Below are 22892 nucleotides of genomic sequence, written 5' to 3' on the forward strand. Positions count from 1 at the left end.
TGATTTTTTTTTTCTGCAACCTAATATTTTTTGAAAATTGTATAAGATTAACATGTTACATAATATACACCCACACATAATAATTTTTCTAAAAATAATAGTATCTTTTTCAATTAATGATTACATAAGTACTAACAGTCTACTTACAATATTAAGCTTTTATATATGTACGTGTTATGTATTCGATTTAAAAATATTAAAAAAAAATTGTTAATTTACAAAATTCGAAACTCAGTCAATAATATCATTATAGTTGGTGTCTCCCGTAATTTTGACGGATTTGGATGATGGGTGGAACCAGCCGTGCAGGCATTTAGGTGCCGGGGTGGGGGTGGTGAAGGTAGCTCTGCCAAGTTCCTGGAAGGTCTGGCCGTCCAGGACTAGCAGGCCAACTTCGTGGTCCCTCTCCCCTCCCCACACCATGGCTGCGATGACCACACCATCATCTTCAGCCTGGAAATAATATTCAATGTTTTCTCATTCCAACAGTACTGGACGATTGGATAGTAAGGGACGATGCATTTCAAGCGGTATAAGGGGGTATTTCACTATCTCTGATTATGTTCTGACTAAGCACTAATCCGCGGATTAGTCATTTTTTCGTTTTCACTATATCTGAATAACGCTAACGCTCGGGTTAAAGTTCGATTTGACTAATCAGTGCTCGAACTTCACGTTAGGCGCTATTCCTCGAATCAAAGATGGCGTCAAAACATTCCGAGTTTGACAGCTGAGAAGTGAGTCGAATTTTGTTGAATGAATTTGAATGCTTGTATGATCCACCCTGAATTATTTGATTGTGTTCAAAATAAGAAACAATGTATTAATTCGACACGAATCTATCTAAAATGACCTGATAATCAACATAACATAATCAAAAAAATGCACACTTCGCGGTGTGCGGACTGTGACGCATGACAGCCGTGGCAGTAGATGGAGTAACTGCAAACATTTTGCGATGTTGCCAGACTATTTCGAGTGTTATCTATCCGGAAGCTCGAAACAATGGTGAAACGGTCGCCGTTGAATAACGAAGTTATTCTGATCTTTAAAGCCAGCCAACGGATAGCTAGTCAGATATTTAGCCCGACATAGTGAAATACCCCCTAAGCGTGCTGGCATTAAGGCTCTAGTAAACGAGCAACAAACATTTTTTTACCGGCAAGGTATTTCCGTCAAGATTTCCAAATTGTCTGTAAAGATTGTTGTGTATTGTTAATTGTTGTATTGCCCGGTCTCGACGCGTATTTTGAAACTATACAGTGCTAGAATGCAGATGTGCATACTAATCCCTCATACATTCTAATCTAAACAGAACTTAGCAGTGTGTAAAAGTACACAGTGCCCTTGTGGTGATTTTGCACAAAACGGCGCTATACAAATCATCCAAATGTTATTATTATACTGTGTTATTATGCAGCAATCTTGTATGTTTTGTAAGAATTTTCGCCTTTAGGTTATCTATAAAATATACTACACCAGAACCATAACCTTAGAAACTATACGCGATAAGTCCCGCGGTGCCGTAGCTATCTCTTTCTTTTCTTCGAAGGACTAGGAAGGATGATCATCTATTCTTTTTACAACAGTCAGTGATGCCATATCCCAAAAATAAAAATTAAAAAAAAATTATTTTCAAAAGCTTTTTATTGAGAATTTAAATAAGAAAACAACGGCCCCCGAGTAAATTATCCATAATGCTTTATTAAAAACAATCATTTCTTAATTTTCAATTTTAACTAGGAAAACAATTATGTTTTTGAATTAAAAAACGCCATACAAAAAAAACATAAAAAAAATTATTTTATTTTTTACTTTAATCGTTTTAATTTGTAGAATTAAATAAAAATATGAAAATGTAAATAACTCTCCCTAAAAAGAAATACTCCCACAACTCCACTAATGTATTTTTTCTACATTTTACAGTAGTTAAGTTACCTGATTAAAGTTACATGATTGCTGTGGCTCAGTCTTTCTGTAAAGATAGAGGAACAATAGTGCATGTTGCTTTTACCCCCAACAGATTTAAAAAACTGTTTAAAAAAAAGTATGTTTTTCCGACAGATGAAGGTGTTTTTCAAAAAAGCATGTTTTTGCCTGTCACAGGCGTCGTCTATATAATATAGGAATATGCAACATTGTGTCAAAAATTCAAAGCAATCTATGAAGAACTTTCGGAGATTTAAGACTTTGAACAAATGAACATTTACATTTTTATTTATATAGGAGAAGAAGATAGATGGACAAAGATTCTGAGATTTTCAAATAAACCGCGCTATACAATTAATCCAATTATTATTATTGTTATGTTTATTAAATTAAAGGAAAATGGTAGAACCTGCATATTAATTGTAATATTGCAACCTGCAATTATATTCAAAATTATAAATAAATAATTACACAAACCTTGTTACTTCTGATTCTATACTAGTACATATAGTTATCAATACTTCTGAACCATACTGCATTAGTACACTGTGGGTGCATTTTGGCCTTGTATAGATTAATAAATTACAAGAGATTCAAATTATAATTTGTTTATTTCAACCTCAGAAACCACACAGTGCTAGTACATTAACGGATGCATTTTGGCTCTGTATAGTTTCAAAGACGCTGTCTTGGCAGTGAGGTCACTCGGCTACCGACATTACGACAATATTGCTCGGACAAATCTATTTTCTTCTCGCTTTGTTGACGGGACACAACAATATTGACTGTCAACACCTTGCCCTGCAAGACTATTGACAGCCAAGACAATTGTTCTGCAATTGGCAATAATAGGCAATTTATCTTGCTCGTTTACCAGCACTTTTAGATTTTTGTCAGTGGTGAAATGTGAAAAAATTAAAGATTTTTTATTTAAAAAAAAAGTCATCTACATTTGTACTCCAAATAAGGTCAGGAATCGCTGGTTTAAGTCTATTGTATAAGTCCAGATGCGTCCTGTTTAAAATTTGTATGTTTAATTGTAGACTTTCTTTGGGTTAAAGTATTAAAAAAACATACCTGTGATTCTGGCCTTGGGACGAAGATTGGCTCACTTGGATAACATTGTTTTTCTTGCCATGTAACTGTAGTTTTATCCTTTACATCTACTTTTATCAGCTGCAAATTAAATAAAATTACTAGTTATTAAAATAGCATACAGCTAATAAACAATTGTTATAATATTTGAGTTGTGAATGAGGATTACTTGGAGCATGTGGATGAGTTTGTGTATTTAGGAAGTATGTTCTAGAGAGATGGGAAGGCTGACAGAGATATTGAAAGAAGGGTAAATGCAGGTAACTCCATTAATGGAGGACTGAATGCAGTTGGCGCTAACAAAAAATTGTCCAAAGAAGCGAAGCTATCAGTTCACAATGGAGTGCTGGTACCTACCCTGATATATGGAAGTGAGGCATGGAACTAGCAGAGAAAAGATGAAAGTAGACTGAATGCTGTAGAAGTGAGATCCCTGAGGTGTATATGTGGTAAAACCATGTATGATTGTGGGAGAAATGTGGAGATCCGCAACGAGTGCAAAGCTGATGTAAGCGTAATAATGAGATTAAGAAAGGGACGCTTAGATGGTTTGGGCATGTAGAGCGAATGAGCAAAGAAAGGAGTGTATAGAGAATATATGACGCAAATGTGAGTGGTAGCAGAAGTCGGGGACGCTCGAGGAAGACATGGCGCGATCAAGGGAATCAGATACTTGAGTCGGGCCATGTCAAGAGTCAGAATAATAGAAGAGTATGTATGAATGTGAATGAGGCAAGGAGCATGTGCCAAGATCGAGTTTTTTGGCGGTCCGTCCTCTCTGCCTACCCCTGTGATGGTTAGTTAGTTATTGCATTTGCTATTTAGCGTTCAATAAACCCACAAAGAAAAGTTAAATAACCATTTGACACATGAGTCAGAAACCATTAAATTTTTTTAATGTTAATAGTCACATATAAAATAGGAACTCATATAAAAATAGTATTTACCGCCCCAGGAATTTCTGCATCGACATCAGAGCTAATTGCGTAGAAGTAACGATAAGGGCGTCCTGTTGATTAAAAGAAAAATATGTTTAATTGTCATATCACATAATCTAAACTAATAATAACGCAGGAAATTTGGGTTATGTCTTATTAAAAACTTTTTAATAAGACATAACCCAGAATTTTTAGGTAATTACGTATATAATCACATCTTGCCTTATTCATAAATAAGACAAATGACACCAACATTATTTGTTTTCCCAACACTTTTCAACTCTTCCATAAGAACAATGTTTTGGACACAACTCTTAACGTAATATCTTTTCTGGAAACTTTTTTTTATGAATAATTCCTAGAACAGTGAACGGATCAGCGATTGAATTTGAATAAAATATATTTTTGATTTTAAGACTTTGTAACATTAGAGTAAAGTAGTGGTGCGACTTTGAAATAATACTTTTATAAGCTCATACACCAAATTGATTTCCAATAATCAAGAACTTGGTAGTTATTTTGTTATTTCAATAAAAATGACACAAAACTATTATAATCGTTAAGGAATTTATTAAACACATTTACATTTTTCTCCGTTATCTAAATATGTATCTAAAAAGCAGCTTCACAATTTAACCACCAATAAGTTTGAATATAACTAAAAACTAACTAATTTGACACATATTTTGTTACGATGTTACACTTTTTATATTATTTTATTATATTACATTATATCCACGTTGTCTGATAAAAAAAAAACATTAAAAAGAAGCCAGTAATTTCTGTGGTAGTGGGAATTATGCAGATATCCTCGATGATGGGTATCTACATAAATATTATTATTGCATTACATAATATTATGTAATTAGTTATAACTAGAGACCGGATTATATGCAACAAAAATAGCCCAAAATATGCATGCAAATATGCAATAAAAATAGCTAAAATATGCACGAAAATCCATAAAAAGGGTCAAAATATGCAACATGAAATAATACAGGAAGTCGTATTTTTACATATTTTTTTATTTTAGTAAGCCATTAGTTCTCAAGGATAACAATTATATTTTCGAAAATATAAATAATAAAATGTATTTAACAATAAAATTTAGAATTTACCTTTAAAAAGGTATTTGACTAAGTACAGTTCTAAATGTTCTGTAGACAAATTGTGTCTACGATCGCTTAATATATTTTTGTAAGCGGAAAAGGAACGTTCTACGTCTACTGATGTGGCTGGACAGAATTTAAATTTGGGTGCGATTTTTGAACTTATTGTTCCGGGCAAAATTTCACCTGCCCCGTTGATGAAGTTATCAATTTGGCACAAAGGTTCAAACCCTGGGTTATTATTCAGTATGTTTTCAAATTTTTCTTTGAGTTTACTCGGGAATAGCTTTGGCAACGAGGAATTCATAAGGCGAATTTCCTTCATAACCTGAATAGATGCATTCAACGCCAATCCATGAGTTTCAAGCGTTTTTATACTTGCAGATATGTAGGCGAAATGAGTGGTAATCATAGCTAGGTTTTTTTTAATACTGGCGTCGTCAAACGATTCTTTGCACTGGAAAACTGCCAAAGCCTCTGCACTATCGAAGTCATTGATAACATTCTTGATGGCTTCAAAATGTTCATGGTAAAACATCGCAGCTTCGATCCATGTACCCCAACGTGTTATTACTGGCTCAGGAGGTAAAGGGATATTTGGCAGTTTTTCTTTGTAGGCCTTTATACGAGCAGGCGCCTTAAGAAACTTTCTTTGCTGATGAAATCAGGTTATTTACATTCGCAAACGTGGATCTCACTTCTTCGGCGAGTCTGTGAATTCCGTGAGCAAAACACGTCACATGAATCAAATTGGGATAAAATACTTGGAGGGCTTTGCCTGCTTTGATCATATAAGGGGCAGCATCTGAGAGCAACACATACACATTTTCATCCGCAGAAGATTCAGGAAATATTTTTTTTATACCCTCATTCACAAATCTGGCGATCGTAGAATGATTTGCCTTTTCAAGTTCTCTGCAGGCCACCAAATAGGAAGGTGAAGGTTCAAGTTTTAATGCACCAACAATCAAATTTGCAATGTAACGGCCGCAAGTGTCGGTGGTTTCGTCAGCTGAAATCCATATGATGTTATCCTTGAGTTCATTGCGTATTTCTTCCAGCACATGTAGATAAATTGATGGTATGTAATTTTTACGTAAAGTAGATTCATCCGGTATATTTTGATTTATGCAATATTTTCTGAGAAAATCCTTCAAGGCAGGATTTGTCAGTTTGTATAGAGGGATATTTTGCTTGCAAGAAATGCTTCACATAGATCCATGCTAAAGTGATTTTGTTATTTACCTTTGGAGGTTACTTCACTGTTACTGCTACTTGCCACTGTAAAAACTTGTTGTCGCGGGCCCTTTTTCTGCACTCCTGCGATATGAACACTGGTTTTGACATGCTGGTCTATTTGGAACTTTTTTGTGCTAGAAATGTTTTTTCTCGCAAACTCGGCAGTATAAAACTTTTCCGTTGTATGTAAATATTCCAGGATATTCAGCTATCCACGTATGGGCACTTTTTTATCAGGGGGCATGGTTCACTTTCACAATGTACAACTTCGTGCAAACAAACCAAACACTAGAAGAATCTCTAAAGAACAGCGCGTGCGACCAGTCAAAAACAAAATTCGCAATTCTCTGAATTACCATAAAAATATACCAAATCACCCCTCATACGAATGAATGAATTGTTTTCGGCAATTAGCCGAATTAAGCCGAGTAGGCGCGAGCACAGGCGAAGATGAGAGAGGTTCCCCCCCGCTCCGGCCGCCGGCCGTAGCGATCAGTAAGATCAGTTATCAGTTCTTCGCTCAGCTTCGCTGGCCGCGCGCCTTGCTATCTGACGTCTATAGTGTCGCTATGTGAGGCATCTGAACGATATCATGCGTAAATATGCAAGATCTCAAATTTTTTGCTAAAATATGCAACTACCGCTGAAAAGGGTCTAAATATGCATTTGCATATGCAAATATGCAAATGCATATAATCCGGTCTCTAGTTATAACTTTACCATTAGCATTGAATACCCGAAGCAACAATAGCTTCTTGCCAGATCAAATGTTCGTCTTCATTGAGGGGTTCGTTTCTGCATTCGTTATCCGGGAAGCTTTCCCCCACGTAACATGACGGATGCCTTCCATCCAATAAGTAATCTCTTCCGTACTGATTGGGTTTCAACTTTTCTAGAATAGCAGTCAGGCACCCGCATCTCCAAGGGTTCCCGTGAAGAAACACCTTCCGATCCTTGTATCCATCTCCAGTTGACTCAAAGAATTTCACGTTCATGTACGATAGTTTATTACATGAGATAATTAAATTAGAAATGTTTCCTTTGCGAAGGATGTCATCTGGTATATGAGTCAAGAAGTTTCTGCTCAAGTCCAATGTTTTTAGATGACTCAAATGAGTAAATGTTTGATTGTATATAACAATCTGATTATTATCTGCGATAGATATAAACCTCAACAATGTATTACTGCGGAAAACATCTGAACGTAATTCGTTTAATTTGTTTCCTCTCAGATTTAAGCTTTCCAATTTCACGAGGTCTCTAAAATGAAGACTTCTGAATTGCATTATAAGATTATTTGATAGATCCAATTGCCTTAAGTTCGTTAGTTTGGAGAAGAGATTTGAATTTATAAAGGTCAAACGATTATTTGATAAGTTTAATAAATAAAGTTTGCTCAAATTTTCAAAGACTTGCGAATGAACTCGATTTATTATGTTGTAGGACAAATCTAAGGTTTCTAACATTAACATGGGGAGAGGATTGAAGTAAAGATCTTCCAGGATATTATGAGACAAGTTGAGATGCACGATATCCTTGAGGTGTTTAATAAAATCTTTATCCGAACTGTTGATGAAATTGAAACTCAAGTCCAAGTGTGAGATGTTTGTGTGCTCAAATGTCAACTTAGATATTTTCTGTATTCTTGAATGCGACATGATTAAAGTCTTCAGATTGCCGGCATCCATCAAAAAATCGTCTCCTATTTTCACTTCCGTGTGGGATACATTCAAAGACCTCAATTTACCGCCGATCTTCAAGAGAGTCAAATCAAGGAATATATTCCTCGAAAGATCCAGAATAATAAGGTTTTTGAAAAGGGCCCAATAATAATTGTGAATAGAAGATTTATTTACAAAAATTCCAGCATTTGAGAGATCGAGAACCCGCAAATTATCTAAACACCTCAGAATATCTAAGTTCTTTGGCGTAGTTCCAGATAGTCGTAATGTACGAAGGCTCTGCAGATGAATGCAGGCTTTATTATTGCGTGTGAAGCTTATTTCCTGATTTCCCGTGAAGTCCAATTCCTTTAAACTTGTTGCATTGATAAAAAGGTCCTCGTGAATGTCGACTAACTTGGCATCCTTCATTACTATTGATCTAATACTCTGCCATGGAAACTTATTGAAAGTTTCCATTAGAGTAGTGTCAATGTCTGAATTCTCTGTTTTCACACTTTGAGAAATATCATTCCACTTGTCTCCAAAAGCCCTGCATTCCAATGTTGCCAAGCTCCATGTCTCATAATCGCACAGTAAAGCACTTAAATGTTCATTCACTCCTAATAACAAAATTAAAACACTAACTGAACAAATTGTGTTTGCCATATTATTATTGCTTAGAATGAATTCTTAATTTTAAACAACTTCATTTGCAAGGCAATCCGGTTTTGATGATGTGATGGCACTTACTAGTTTTTTTGGTAGGACTGAATACATGCCAGAGACAAAGAAAAGTAATAATAACAATAGCTCCTATATACAGGTTTCAAAGAAGTATGGTACCTAACACTTTTCATAGAACTAGTACAAACTGTTTAATAAAACTTTTAGTAAAATTTTGATTTTGAATTAGCACTTTGATTCAACAAATACAATAACAAAAAACTATTTCGGTTATCGTAGATGGAAAATAGTCCAATTTAAGTAGGTAGTTATCGCACTCATTAAAATGTCCCAAGTACACACACACTTTACACGGCAACCTGATAACATACATTTAAACACCATACATACTCACTATGGTAAGCAATCCATTGGTTACGATTGGGGCAATATATATAATTACCTTCCAGATAAAATTAAAAAAAGTATAGGCACATTTAAAAAAAAAATTGTTCACTTTTATGCTCAATCAACAAAACACTGAAAGTGAATAATATTGTCATATAATGTATTAGTTATTTCTAGTTAAATAAGTGAAAATGTAGTTTTCTTTTATCTAGAATAAAAACTTCATAGGTTTTCAGGTTCTTAGTTTGTTTTTTGGTAATTATGCACAAAGTGTGATAGTCTTAAATAAAATTTTACCATTTTTTTTTCTGTAGTGTCTATTGCCTTTGAATTTAAAATGTTAATACATATAATTTGTTTATGTTCATACTGAAATTTTTTTTTCTTACATTTTTTTTCAAATTTTCCTAGTATCTGGCACCAATAATGTAATGATGTTAATAATTATGTTTACCATTTAATATAGGATATAGGTACTCACCTACGGTAGATATACCACTCATACATCACCCCCCTACCTACTCCATACCTAATCAGCAGTGTGCGTGTTTGAGATTACCACAGTGTAATCACAGTAGGTAGGTAGTTACTAGGAACGGGTTGCTATGATTTAGAATATATGAGACAATAGCCTCCTGCATGCTGTCTCAACTGGCTTAAAAAACATGTTATGTATTTAACCTTACTACTCAGACTATGGAAATGTTAGAAAAACATACTTTTGTTTTTTTTTTTATAAATAAATTAAACTTTTAAAATTGAAGATAGTTATATTTTATTTTTATGTTGATAAATACATTTTCTAAAACGATTTAAAATGTGCCATTATTTTTTAATGATTAATTTTTAATTTAACTAATGTTTAAAAGACAAGGTTTTATTCATAGCATAAAGGATAACAAATAATTATAAGCAATAATTAGTTGCCTGAAATATCAATACAAATTGAAAATATCTCCCGAGTAAAAATAAATGCCGCCAATGGGAATTGAACCTGCGCCTTATGATGTCCGGTCAGGTGCTCTGAAACTACTGAGCTATGTCGGCTTATTTCCAACCCACCAAATGATTCAACATGTACTAGTTCCTCAATCAATCAACAGTAAAATGTGCCATTTTCGATTTGCCGCTAAAACGACATGTTCGTTTTCATTCTTGAATTCGGCGGCGTTAAAGTCGTACCAGACATGGCGGTTTCTATGTCATAATGATGTTGAAGCAAGTTGGAACTGTTTCAGAATGTGCGGTTTTAGATTGTTTTTAAAATCAATAATCTATATAAATAAAAATGGAAATGTTCGTTTGTTCGAAATCAGAAGTTCTTTACGGATTGCGAAAAAACAGCACCATCTGTTGGACAAATATGCTTTTATTGAAAGAAACAGCGCCATCTGTTGGAAGTAAAAGCAACCCGCGCTATTCTTTCTCTATCTGCACAGACAGACTGAGCTACAGCAATGCGTGGTGGGGTACAGCTAGTATTAATAAAAATATTAAAATTACACGTTTTTAGCACAGTGATCAGATTCATAAAAATGAACTTTAAATCTTCCACACATTTTTAACTGTATTCATAGTTTGTGAAAATATCCCATTGAGTGATATTTAATATTTACCCATATAGCTGTCGTAGTTGACGCGCGGTGTCTCGCAACCCAGGGGGCAGAGCAGCTCGGGGGTGACGTGGCAGAGTCCGCCAAAGGCCGGGGACCTTGCGGTGGCGAGCGCGCCCTCTAGGGTCACCGAGTGACCCTCTATGGGCAGCACATAGCGCATGGGGCGCCCGCGGAACATGCGGGCGTACTCTGGGTTCGACTGCATGTTCTATAATACAATAAAAATATTTAAATAATGGTACCTACCTACTTGCATACAGATCGAGGAATTCCACTCTAACCCCGTTACAAATAAACATGTTTTAAATTTTACACAACTCATACACAATCATTTATATATGGAAAACGGTTGTTTATCAGATGCATAAAATTTTTAAAAAATATGTTCGTTAGGGCTTAATTGAGTAAGTTAATATTAATTATGTTCAATGATATTTTTCCGTTTTCGACTCAAATGTATTTTTTTCGTAGCAATATTCAGGAAAGCTTATTCTAATTATAGTATTATGAAGTTGAGTTGAAAGCGAAATATGTATATTTCTTTTAATCAAATAAAAAATAGTGAAACCTTCATGCTCTCCACATACATGCACTCCAACATGGAGGCGTCCTTGTAGCAGCAGATGTCGATGACGACATGCCCTTCTTGCTCAAACTGGTTCACGATGTGCAGGTAGAAGAAAGGTTCCGCTTCGAAGGACTTTTCTATTTCACCGTCGGATCTCCTGATCACGTGGAATACAGTCTGCAAACATGAATGGTAAAATAACATATTAACTAGTTATTATTCCTGGTGTGACATCTGAGTATCAAAAACTTGTACACCATTCACTAAATATGCATAAATTCATATTTTTTTATGATACCAAGCAAGTCCATTTGTGAGGAGCCAGTGGATCTATGCAGTGGCGGCTCAAGCACTTCTTCGATGGTGGACTAGATGTATTGTTAGCTGTATATTTAAATATTGGCACCACAGTCATTTGGTTCGTTCTTATGCCGCCAGATGTGCGCTCTGTCGGCCAACAGGGAAACTACTCCATCTGCCGTGCGTATCGGCCGGTAAAGAAGGGATTGACTGGACCTGCTGGACACCCGGGAAGAGGCGGTCTCCGTCCCAACGGCCAGCAGACAACGGCAGGGATTTTGAACTGCGCAATACGCAATATACCCTTACTGAATATTGGATGTTATTATTGTCATAGACTTTTCATCATAACCATTACTTAGCGTTTTATTATTACTAACAATATATAAAATTTCTCAAACAAAAATGTTCATGGACAAATAATTCACCTAATCAAAAGATGGCTAAACATCAAAATCTTTCTACATCAGTGTATAATATTAAATAAATAATGCAGATTATCATCAAACTTAGATTCCTGCCCGAAACGCATATTCGTAAATACCAAACGCGTTGTCCGTTCTGAATATTTCGGCAGCGCTCGGTAAATGCTCGACGTCTCGTGAAGACACGTCAGCTATTTACTTCTCTATAAATCAGTATTGCTTTCAAGTTCAAAGGTCTTGCATTTTTTAATGGAAAAAATAAATAAAACTGCATATAATTTATAATTTATGCAAAAAAAATCATGTAAAAATGTGTTTTTAAAAATAAATAATAATATCTAATGCTACGTATATATTTGCGAGCCAAACCACGAATTATGGGTAAGGAACGATGTTCTTGGTTCCTTTTCCATAATTCGTGGTTCAGCTCGCACTTCGGTCACAAAACAATACTTACTATGGGAGGTAAATAGCTGATGTATCATCACGAGACGTCGGGCATCTGAATGGATATCCTCAACTCATCTCAAAAGATATTATAAATTTTATATAGTACTTTTTTAAAAATTTTAACCTTTCAGAACCATGTGGGGTAACTGAGTAACCCCAAAATAATTTCCCTAATATCTAAAATATGATCAATTAAATATTTCATAACAGTATCGATAATTTTATGGGGTAACTCAGTTGCCCCATCACGAGATCTCATGTTATATTTGTCGTCTTGACATGTCAAAAGCGTTTTAATTTGTATTCTACTAAAATAATAATGTTTTGATTGAATTAACCTTATGTTTGGGATACCACTTGAGGCATCCGGCTGAGGGGTCATTCCTCAGTTGGGTTTTGAAGACCTCACAGAGGGAGACAGCAAGGGGCTGCTCGACCACCACGTAATAGTTGTCCGTTATGCCTGCATAAATGTGATATTTAGTATATTTCCATATACTCACTTACTTACAATGTTATATTGTATTAAAATACATAAATACTCACCAAAAGTGTGCATATATCCTGGATGCATGGGCCACCTCACTGGGATATTGGCAACCCTCTTAGCACTGTCAAACATGTTGCTTCCTGAAGGAAAAGTTGAAAATACCATTTTAAATTTTCATCATTTACTAAAAGCAAAAGTTATATTGTCTGTTCCTTATTTTTCAGTTGTTCAATTATGTTGATTTAAGTGATTTTTAACATTCGAACAAAGCTGTTTTATAAAAATATGATATAAGAACAAGTCTTTAAAATTATTCTCACCATCTTTAACGTTAGGAAAATGCACGACTGTATACACGGGACCCCTTCTAGATACTGCCATTCCCAAGTTATACACATCACCTGAAAAAAACTAAATTCAACAAAAAATATGTGTCAAGTCCGGGGGCATTACGAGTTTCTATCGACATACAATATACTTCCCTTGAACACTTTAAGTTTTAAAACTCTTAAAAAAAATTGTCATTTCAAGATAATCTCTATTCAGATGCTGAAATGAAAAGGTAATTTATATGATATTCCCTCGATGGAAGAAAAATCGCATAGTATGCTCCGAAAATGATAAATAACACATCTGATGCTGTGGACCGGACAATGAGTTCCATTCTAGCTTCGACTTTCTAACTTTTTATAGTTGATTCAAATGATGTAGACATTAAAATTTAATTGAATATAGAACAAAATAAGCTTACCATTTTGTAAAACGTGTGGATGTGAAGTGTGATTGATTATAGAAACGTGTTTTGCCACATTCACTCTTCCAGTTGTTTCTAACGTTTCTGGATCTATTCTGTAAAAATATTTACAAATCTGTAAATATGTAGGTAATTTAACTAACTAACTAACTATCACGCCGTTTCTCCGCAGGGATAGGCAGAGAGGATGGACCGCCAAACTACTCGGTCTTGGCACACGCTCCTTGCCTCATTAACATTCATACATACTCTTCTATTATTCTGACTCTTGACATGGCCCGACTCAAGTATCTGATTCACTTGATTGTGCCATGTCTTCAAAAAATACAAATAGATATCTACAAAGCTAGTAGATGAAAAAATCATATCAAACGTCTTGTTGAAAGTAAACGTTGTCCAGATCCAATTCCGGCCATAAAAAATCATTAATCATCTCTCGATAGCGCAATCAATTCACCGTAACTGTTGCTCCAGCCTCATTTTCGAAAAAAATAAGGTCCAATGAGTCCGCCAGACCATAAACCGCACCAAACAGTCACACGTTGAGGATAGAGAGGCGTTTCAACAATAACTCTTGGGTTTTCCGAGCCCCAGATGCGACAATTTTGCTTGTTGACGAAGCCACCGAGGTGGAAATGGGCCTCATAACTCAAGATGATTTGCATTTGATTCACTCAAGTGAATTTTAATAATTTCAATGCGTTTTTGAAGCGTGTATTGTTCCATTTTTATTAATGGCGTAGTTTCTACTTGCCAAATGTAAAAAAATGACAGCTTCAAAAGTAACATCTACCGAAATAGCGGGCTATTCAAAATAACACCTCTTATTAGAAAACCCTGTATATATCAACCTTCCAGAAGAAATTCTATAAATGATAGTGAAAACCCTATCAAACTCCGTTGCATAATTTAGAAGCACTAAGCGCACAAACAAACAGACGGGGATAGTGACTTTGTTTTACACTATTTAGAGATATAAATGATATCATTAACCTTAACATTAAAGGAAACATAAACAGTTTTCTTATATTATTTCTGCCCATAAGAACGCTTTCGATTGAATTGAATATGGAATTTTAGGATTAGGATCTGCTCTATCTAAGTATGTACATAACATAACATGAATACAATTCAAAAAGGAATCATAAAGACCATACTGAAAGTACCCATAAGAACGCCTTCGATTGAATTGAATACTTAATTATAGGATGGGCATCTGCTGTATCGTATATACATAACCTGAATACAATTCAAAAAGGATTCATATAGACCATACTGAAAGTACCCATAAGAACGCTTTTGATTGAAATTTTCAGTAGTTTTGATGTACCAAATGTACAGCAAATATATGCTAAAATATACCATTGAAACAATTCAAAAATACTGAATCCTCTACAATACCGCGTATCATCACGCTAGATTAAATCATAATGACATAAACAATATTCCAAGTCATAAAACCATATTCGGACAAAGAAACTACATTTATTTTGCGACAAAAATATATAACATCCTTCCCCCAGATATAAAAAGCGAATAGAAAAGTTTAATGATTACAAATCAAGAATAAAAATTTGTCTGAAAGAAATCAATGAAAAAACATTAAAAGAAAATAGAACTGAATAACTTTAGTCCGCCTCAGCACAGGTCACCCTAGTGAGGAAGACTAACAGCCGTTGTTCCCAATCCTACTTATCAACTGATGAGCCGAAATTTTGGCTCAAATGCACAACTAAGCTCTTCCCAACGCAACAGTGACCACTGAGCGATCAACTAACTAAAGGATCCTATACAATTCACCATACATATATTCACTATCATATTTGAATGTATAATGTTTAATTAGTCGCCATAATAAAAATAAAATTAAAATAAGGTTGCAAATTATAAATTTTTATTAGCTGTCCGAATTTACCTGGAATTCACTAATGAAGTCGTAATAAAAGAATTCAATATCTATTTCACAAACGAAGTAGTACTTGTTTTATTTTACCTTGTTATTATCGGGCTCTCTGTGAATGTATAAAATTCATCTCCAAATGGATAAACTGAAATCATCGCATTATCCGATAATCCTTCTCCTGGTGTAAACATTGCAGAAACTCTGAAACAAGTTCGATTATTTTTATTTTTAATTTGGTATTTCGACAAACTTTCAATTACGCCCTTCTGGGATGCTGGGCATATTTGCATACCTAGAAATATTTGTATTAAATTTCAAAGACTCTGCGCCTTATTGTTATGCTACTTTCATAGCACCGAAGTTCTAATTTTTGATAGTATTTTATCGAACACGATTTTTTTTAAATTGAATGATTAATTTTTAATTCACTAATAATGCCAAAAATATCGTTATCGACATTGTCACCTGTCAAATATGGAGTGGCAGGGGTCAGGTACGGCCTTAGTCCCGAATTCTGTGACCACAATCCTCTGCGCTTTGTGGTTCTTCTGCCAGGACTGGGAGCGTAGGAAACGGCACTGGTAGCTCACCTCGCCGTTGGAGATGGCGAACCTTGAAGCCGATACAGAAATAAACTAACCCGTATGATACAGATATTCGTTACAAACCAATACAGGCTGTATCCAATAAAATAAACATCTTCATTGGCCTTAATTTCAAGTACACGAAAATTACACATGTCGAAAGCCTTCCTAGCCAATAGGGATATCAAACGAAACATTGGCTATGAGTGTGTTCAAGTATTTCATTCTCCTTGGAATTAGGGAAGGCAGATTTGAATAATTAAAATCAATTACTCTAGTGCAGGTGAAATACCAAAATTCACAAAATTCGTAAATTCGCGAAACTCTATTTTCCCTGGTTTATTTCTATACCCTCAAAAACATGTACGATCAAATATCGCCGAGTGGAATATATGTTTAACCGTTTGTTTTATTTTTAATTATAGAAGTGATATTTCGTGTCTTATTTAATTGTCTTATAATTATTATTTGTAGTACCCATACACGGAGTCTGAAAACTCGTAGTACTGGCGAATCTACATCGCTCAAGAAACTTTTTTTCGATCTGAGCACTTTAATTGTTTTTTATTGATTTACTCGAAAGCGAAAGCTCAAATTAAACTCAAAGTGATGTAGCTATCGTGTATATCGTACTATTGCGTATAATGCAGGTATTAATGTTTACCTGTGCAATAGAGCTGAACTGTCGAAAAGATGCTTGAACTCCATGTCTCCCACCTTTAAGGACCCCGGACCATTTCTTAGAAGGGAACCATTCAGCCAGAGTGGAATGTTTCCTAAAAATATATATCAATAATTATATTAATTGTAGTGTGATTTGTGCTTGCGTTGTTTCTTCTTAGGAATAATGATTTATTATTCTGACATGGTTCAAATATTGTTCAATTGTTGTATCAAAGTACCCAATTGGCCACTCATCCAGGTTGTGTTGTATTAATAAGTCGTGTAGTGATTACGTTTATGCTGCTTTGATCAAATGTGTAAATTGTCAACTTCAATACAGGCTTAGTCCTAGTGAGGTTGATTATTACGTGAAAAATGATGATTTATATTCTGTGAGAAGCAATAATATATATAAATTAATAAAAATAAATATTTAAAATATATATTTTGGTAAACCTGGGGCGGAATGGGGTACCGGGGCGGAACGGAAAACGGCAGAGGCTCGCTATGGACGATAGAGATGCGTGACCTTCGCACATAACGTTCACTTCGCTGCAGCATAAATAAACCACTCCCGCTGCAGTTTTGCTGTTTGTGAGTGGTTTATTTATGATTCGCTGTGTTGCCCTAAACGGAGTTCCTACTGTTAATGTGCTAGTGCCCTTAGTTTGGTTTAACCGAAGATTGGAGAAAAAGCTTGCATATTGACATTTTTGCTCTGCGACACGATTACGCTATACACTATTCTTTATTCGAAAATTTACATTACAGGTTTGTTTAACATACTTTTGACTGACTAAAAGTCTAGTGATATCTCAAGGCCAACATATATGGATATCATTCTCTAATGAGTGGGGCGCAATAGGGGTGTAGCCCATTAATTTGTTGGGAAGTGAGTTGGCTAGGAGCTTCACAGATGCACTCATAGAGGGCAGTGCAAAGAGCTTGCTGGGAAGTCCGCAAGATGGCAGCTAGTAGTCAGTAGTCGCTAGGGCTAGTTAGACTGCTTCCAGAAAAACATGGTGTTTTCAGATCTCATTTAGCCAGCTCCTAGTTAGGTCAACTATCGAAGTCACTATTGTAATACGTATGGAATAAATCCCTGATTTAATATAAAGAACCTATTCTTTAAAATCTCCTTCCACGACAAGTTGGCGAACTGTTTGTGGAAACACAACAAATATCATCTGCAGATGGTGCGTAAATATATCAAAAAACAGCCATCAGTCTTGGTCAGTGGAGAAATGCGTTACGTTGTGAAGTGCCATCAGTATCATTAGAGAAGAATGTTAGGAAAAGACGAGAAAATCCAGGAGGTGGAGGAGGTGTTGTTGATAAAGCGTCAGGGAAGTACCTACCTACAACACCACATGGCGTGTGATAGTCTAGACTCTAGACAGTGATGACGATAATAGCATTCTCTTCTGTGAACTGTGCCAATAATTGCCAATAAAAAAATATTGTTGCATAGTTATTTGGTAATGTTTTAAATACCTGCATTTTAAATACTTATATTAACTATAATCTATTTCTGTTTTGCTTTATTCTCTTACGTCTTAACTGTATCTTTGTACACTATCTTTTCACGAAATTACGTCTGTGTAATATGATGCATTATAACATTATGATGTAACAACTATTAGCCTATTATGTATACATTACTGCTGCCTTGGGTGAAACCACAGTATCCTCCTTGATTACCTGAAGGACGATGATGTGTTTTTACTTATGACATCATAATAACGCTTTCTTAGTACTTGCGAACGCCTCAGCACAAGTTTTCTTAGTGAGGTGTTGATTGAAAAAACTTGTTTAAACTGTATATAAAAAATAATCAAAATAAATAAATAAAATTAGTACCTTTTTGTGCCCCTGGTTCATTTGGGCAGAATGGGAAATTTCCCATTTTTTTCAGACACAAATTTTTTATGGGAATTATTAATTTAGATAGGTTTAGCTTTAGTTTCTTTGTATACAAATAAGTACCTTTCTCAAAATTGTAATCACGGCTTGTCTACCCCATTTAGCTCTGGGTTTCTCAATCGCTCCCTCAGGACCGGTATTACAGTTGCTTTAGCTAGACTTGAGAGATATTCACGATTGCGATTTGCTCGCCTCGCCAGTAATAAGCGTAATCTAATCCGACAGATAACATTCCCATAGTCGGTAATTCGGCCCTATGCGGGCGGAATTGGAGCAGTCCTCTCCGGGTGACGAATTACCAAGGAAATACCTAACACCTTAACAGTCCTAACACATCACCCTTGAGATTATTTTTCTAAAAACAGCCATGCACACAAATGTAAATCTTCCGAATATTATTGATTGCAGTGATCCCCTACCTAGGAGTCAACTGGTTTTGACAAGGGTCGCCAAAAGTTTACTCACGCCTTTCACCGTTTGGAGCCGGCCCTGAGTGGAAGCGCCTTTCTATCAGGGTGTTCGTCAGTCGTCCCTTTGCTTAAAATAAATTATATTATTTTGAGTTTGTAAAGCAATACGGATAGCTAACCTGTTATGTGTCCCCGTTGTGGTTTGATAATTTCTTCTTCACACGACCGAAGCCACACACCCTCGTCCGTGTTGGGGTACAGGTCGGCTGGGGGTACGTCCTTATTGTTGTTCTGCAGTTCAAAATACATTCATGTTATATTATTCAACATTTTACATTATTCACACTGCCAATATGGCCGCCAATTTTTCCTAAACATTATTTCTTACAAGATGGGCGTTTTTCAAATAAATATTTGTATACTGTGGATACTAATAGCTCTTATTCTACTAGCTTTATCCTCACTAATAACACTGTGATTTTGCAAAAAAATACGAAATTAAATCCAAAAGAGTGAACCATTCTGCACCCAACAATATTCACGGAGTCCGGGAACTGGTGTACAAGCGGGAAACTGGTGGTACAAGCGGGAAACTGGTGGAAAAAGCGGGAAACTGGTGTACAAGCGGGAAACTGGTGGACAAGCGGGAAACTGGTGGTAAAAGCGGGAAAATGGTGTACAAGCGGGAAACTGGTGGTTAAAGCGGGAAACTGGTGGTAAAATCAGGAAACTGGTGTACAAGCGGGAAACTGGTGTACAAGCGGGAAACTGGTGGTAAAAGCGGGAAACTGGTGTACAAGCGGGAAACTGGTGGTAAAAGCGGGAAACTGGTGTACAAGCGGGAAATTGGTGGTAAAAGCGGGAAACTGGTGTACAAGCGGGAAATTGGTGGTAAAAGCGGGAAACTGGTGGTAAAAGCGGGAAACTGGTGGTAAAAGCGGGAAACTGGTGTACAAGCGGGAAACTGGTGTACAAGCGGGAAACTGGTGTACAAGCGGGAAACTGGTGTACAAGCGGGAAACTGGTGGTAAAAGCGGGAAACTGGTGTACAAGCGGGAAACTGGTGGTAAAAGCGGGAAACTGGTGTACAAGCGGGAAATTGGTGGTAAAAGCGGGAAACTGGTGTACAAGCGGGAAATTGGTGGTAAAAGCGGGAAACTGGTGGTAAAAGCGGGAAACTGGTGGTAAAAGCGGGAATCAAATCAATCATGAATCGAATCATCAAATTTGGAATCGATTTGGTAGTATTTTTTTTTAATTCTTTTTTTTCATTTTTGAGTAAATCTAGTCCGAAGTTGATTTTATATGTCAAATTTGAAAAATTTTTTGCTATGGTGTTAGTGCAGCTGCTTATTTGATTATCTTAAAATGAAAAATGTTTTTTGTTTCTGAAAAAAAAATTATATTTAAATTCTCAAATAGATGAAAAAAGTTTTTTGTGTTCTATGTGATGTATATTCACCAATTTCCTGTTTGAATTACGAGTTTCCGGACACAGTGTATACCTACCATTCTGAAAATGTTGTTAATGTTCAATATCAATGCAATGGATGAAATGGCTGTAGTTAGATTTAATGACCAGAGCTGAATAGTCTAGAAATTTATAACAACCCTATTGCTCTCCCCTCCCCTCACTTTGTTAAGCCTTACGACGTTAGCCAATAAAGGGAATGTCGTAGTTACACTGATTCCGAGCATTCTAATTTTACAATCTAGAGCCAAGGGAATTGTAGCTACGAGTATGTCACTAAAATATTACCCTAAACATCACTCTTTACAGTCATAAATATAAGCAATACTGTAAATTCTATATGGGTAGTTAGAATAATGAAAAAGGTTTCAAGCTACAAAAATCTTCAAACTGTTATATTTTAAATACAATGAAATACATACCAAAATGTCTGTGAAAAGTGCAGTTTAAAAAATTCATTTTCGAACGTTTTACCTAAATTTCCAATATTTATTTCATGAATAGAATAAAGTTACAGTCTAAGAACATTTATCACTGAAAACTACCCGTATAGAATTTACAGATAAATCATTTGTAATGATATTTCTTCAGTTAAAAGACTACAAAATGTGTATTTTTTAGTGCTGAAAAGGTATATAATATGTTTATGAAAAATCGCTTACTTTAACCGTGCACTAGTATTTTAAAAAAATCTGTAAATCGACCGAAATAAACTTCACAGTGTAAACACTCATTCGACACTGTAAAAAAACTGAACTACAAAATTTATGCTACAATTGTAACGTAAATTGAACAAAACTAATTCAAGCCAAACAAAAGATCGTTAGGAATTTAAAATTCCGACAGTCAAAGTGATCGAAGAACCGTACAACTCAATATTTTGGAAACAGGTGGTTTCGAGGGAAAAATTAAAAATGTAGGTATACTTAACAGCTCTCAAAATATATACAACAATGTAACTAATATTTGTTTGTTATTTGCTTGAAGTAACCACCCTGATTCTCTGACACTAAAATATATTTTTTTATTGAAAATATGGGTAACTAAACTTTCGCGATGGCAGAATTTAATTTTAAATTACTACAAGGATATCAGAAGTATGTGCCGAATTAATTATCTATTACTACTTATCTCTTTTTTATAATTTACAAACAACTGAGTTTACCATTTTTTTAGTTGAATTAACAGGTCACTCTCCAAAAAACAATTTATTTACGTATTAGTTCGCAATCCACTCTGTTTGCCTGCTAATATCACACTAAGTACGCCGCACGTAGAATTTATTCTTATATTACCGGACTAGAGCACACAAGGAATTTTATTTGAGGGTTACGAGTAGAAAAATCATTTTCAGGAGGGAAACAACACCAGGAAAATTGAGTATTTTTTCAGGAAGTGCCATAACATTGATGGAAATTTTACCACGCGCGGACCGAATACTTTTGAGGGAACGGGGAAAAATCCCGCAAGCTCAACATTTTCTATCTTATTAATTTGAACGTAGGATTTTGATAAATATTTATACTTTATGTATCGCAACCAGATTTGAGTAGAACACAGTGCAGATGCATAGCTTGTATACAGCATTTTACAAATATGTTATTCGATTTCAGAAAGCAAATTTATGTTAAAATAAAAATTTCGAAAATTGTAATTCAAGAGTGGGTTCTAATTATCTCCATATCTGTCAGAAATGTGTATTTTTTAATTCTTCTTATTTTCAGTTACTTACATAAATATGTAGGGATTATAATTATGCCCCGTAGTAAACGTTCAAAGATGGTTTGAAAGGGAGATTATGTAGATACGAATGTTAAGAAGAGCGCACTGATGTTAAAAAAACGATAATAATTAAGCGAAATTTGTGAAAATATTTAATAAAACACGACCCATTTGAAATAGAGCAAAAATCTGTCAACGAATGCTTTAGTTGCATTTAAAGATACACTATGAACAAAACGTGTTTTAATAATTTTCGGAGCTTACTTTGCGATTTTTTCAATCGAGGGAATTTCATATAATCAACGTTTCGGCACAACAAGTGTATCTGATAATATTATTACTCCAGCGTCTGGACGGTGTAGGCCCTGTGATTGGTCAAATTCAAATTGTGTTTAAATAAGACTTTAAAGATTAAGACACCATTTCATACTGAAATAGAATCGCCACATGTAATACGATATTTCTTAAAAAATATCGTTTCTGCTTATACAATTTTTGGATAATATCGAAGAAAATATGTCTTAGAAAGTTCATAATCCATCGGATTAATTACATTACAGTGAAAATT

General features: G+C 35.2%; 1 protein-coding gene across 2 annotated transcripts; it reads right to left on the bottom strand.

Moving 5' to 3' along the window:
• Window positions 1-52: 52 nt before the first annotated feature.
• Window positions 53-21847, bottom strand: ninaB (neither inactivation nor afterpotential B). 2 transcript variants are annotated; one of them, XM_089635829.1, is made up of 14 exons: window positions 21768-21847; window positions 19311-19422; window positions 16800-16911; window positions 16017-16163; window positions 15642-15752; window positions 13646-13743; window positions 13215-13295; window positions 12951-13034; window positions 12743-12867; window positions 11230-11406; window positions 10662-10869; window positions 3972-4033; window positions 3007-3105; window positions 53-453 (listed from the first exon to the last, which is right to left on the bottom strand). In XM_089635829.1, exons 1-14 carry the CDS (start codon window positions 21768-21770, stop codon window positions 232-234), a joined length of 1641 nt encoding a protein of 546 aa, XP_089491955.1. In that variant the 5' UTR covers window positions 21771-21847; the 3' UTR covers window positions 53-231. The 2 variants fall into 2 exon arrangements, 1 of the variants encoding a protein (XP_089491955.1); XR_016302638.1 differs by lacking the exons at window positions 53-453; window positions 10662-10869; window positions 11230-11406; ... (7 more) ...; window positions 19311-19422; window positions 21768-21847 and adding an exon at window positions 7031-8667 and having other exon boundaries at window positions 3035-3105.
• Window positions 21848-22892: the final 1045 nt, after the last annotated feature.

The sequence above is a fragment of the Hesperophylax consimilis genome, chromosome 9, assembly GCF_061612785.1.
Source record: "Hesperophylax consimilis isolate HC1 chromosome 9, BYU_Hcon_1.0, whole genome shotgun sequence".
Classification (NCBI taxonomy): domain Eukaryota; kingdom Metazoa; phylum Arthropoda; class Insecta; order Trichoptera; family Limnephilidae; genus Hesperophylax; species Hesperophylax consimilis.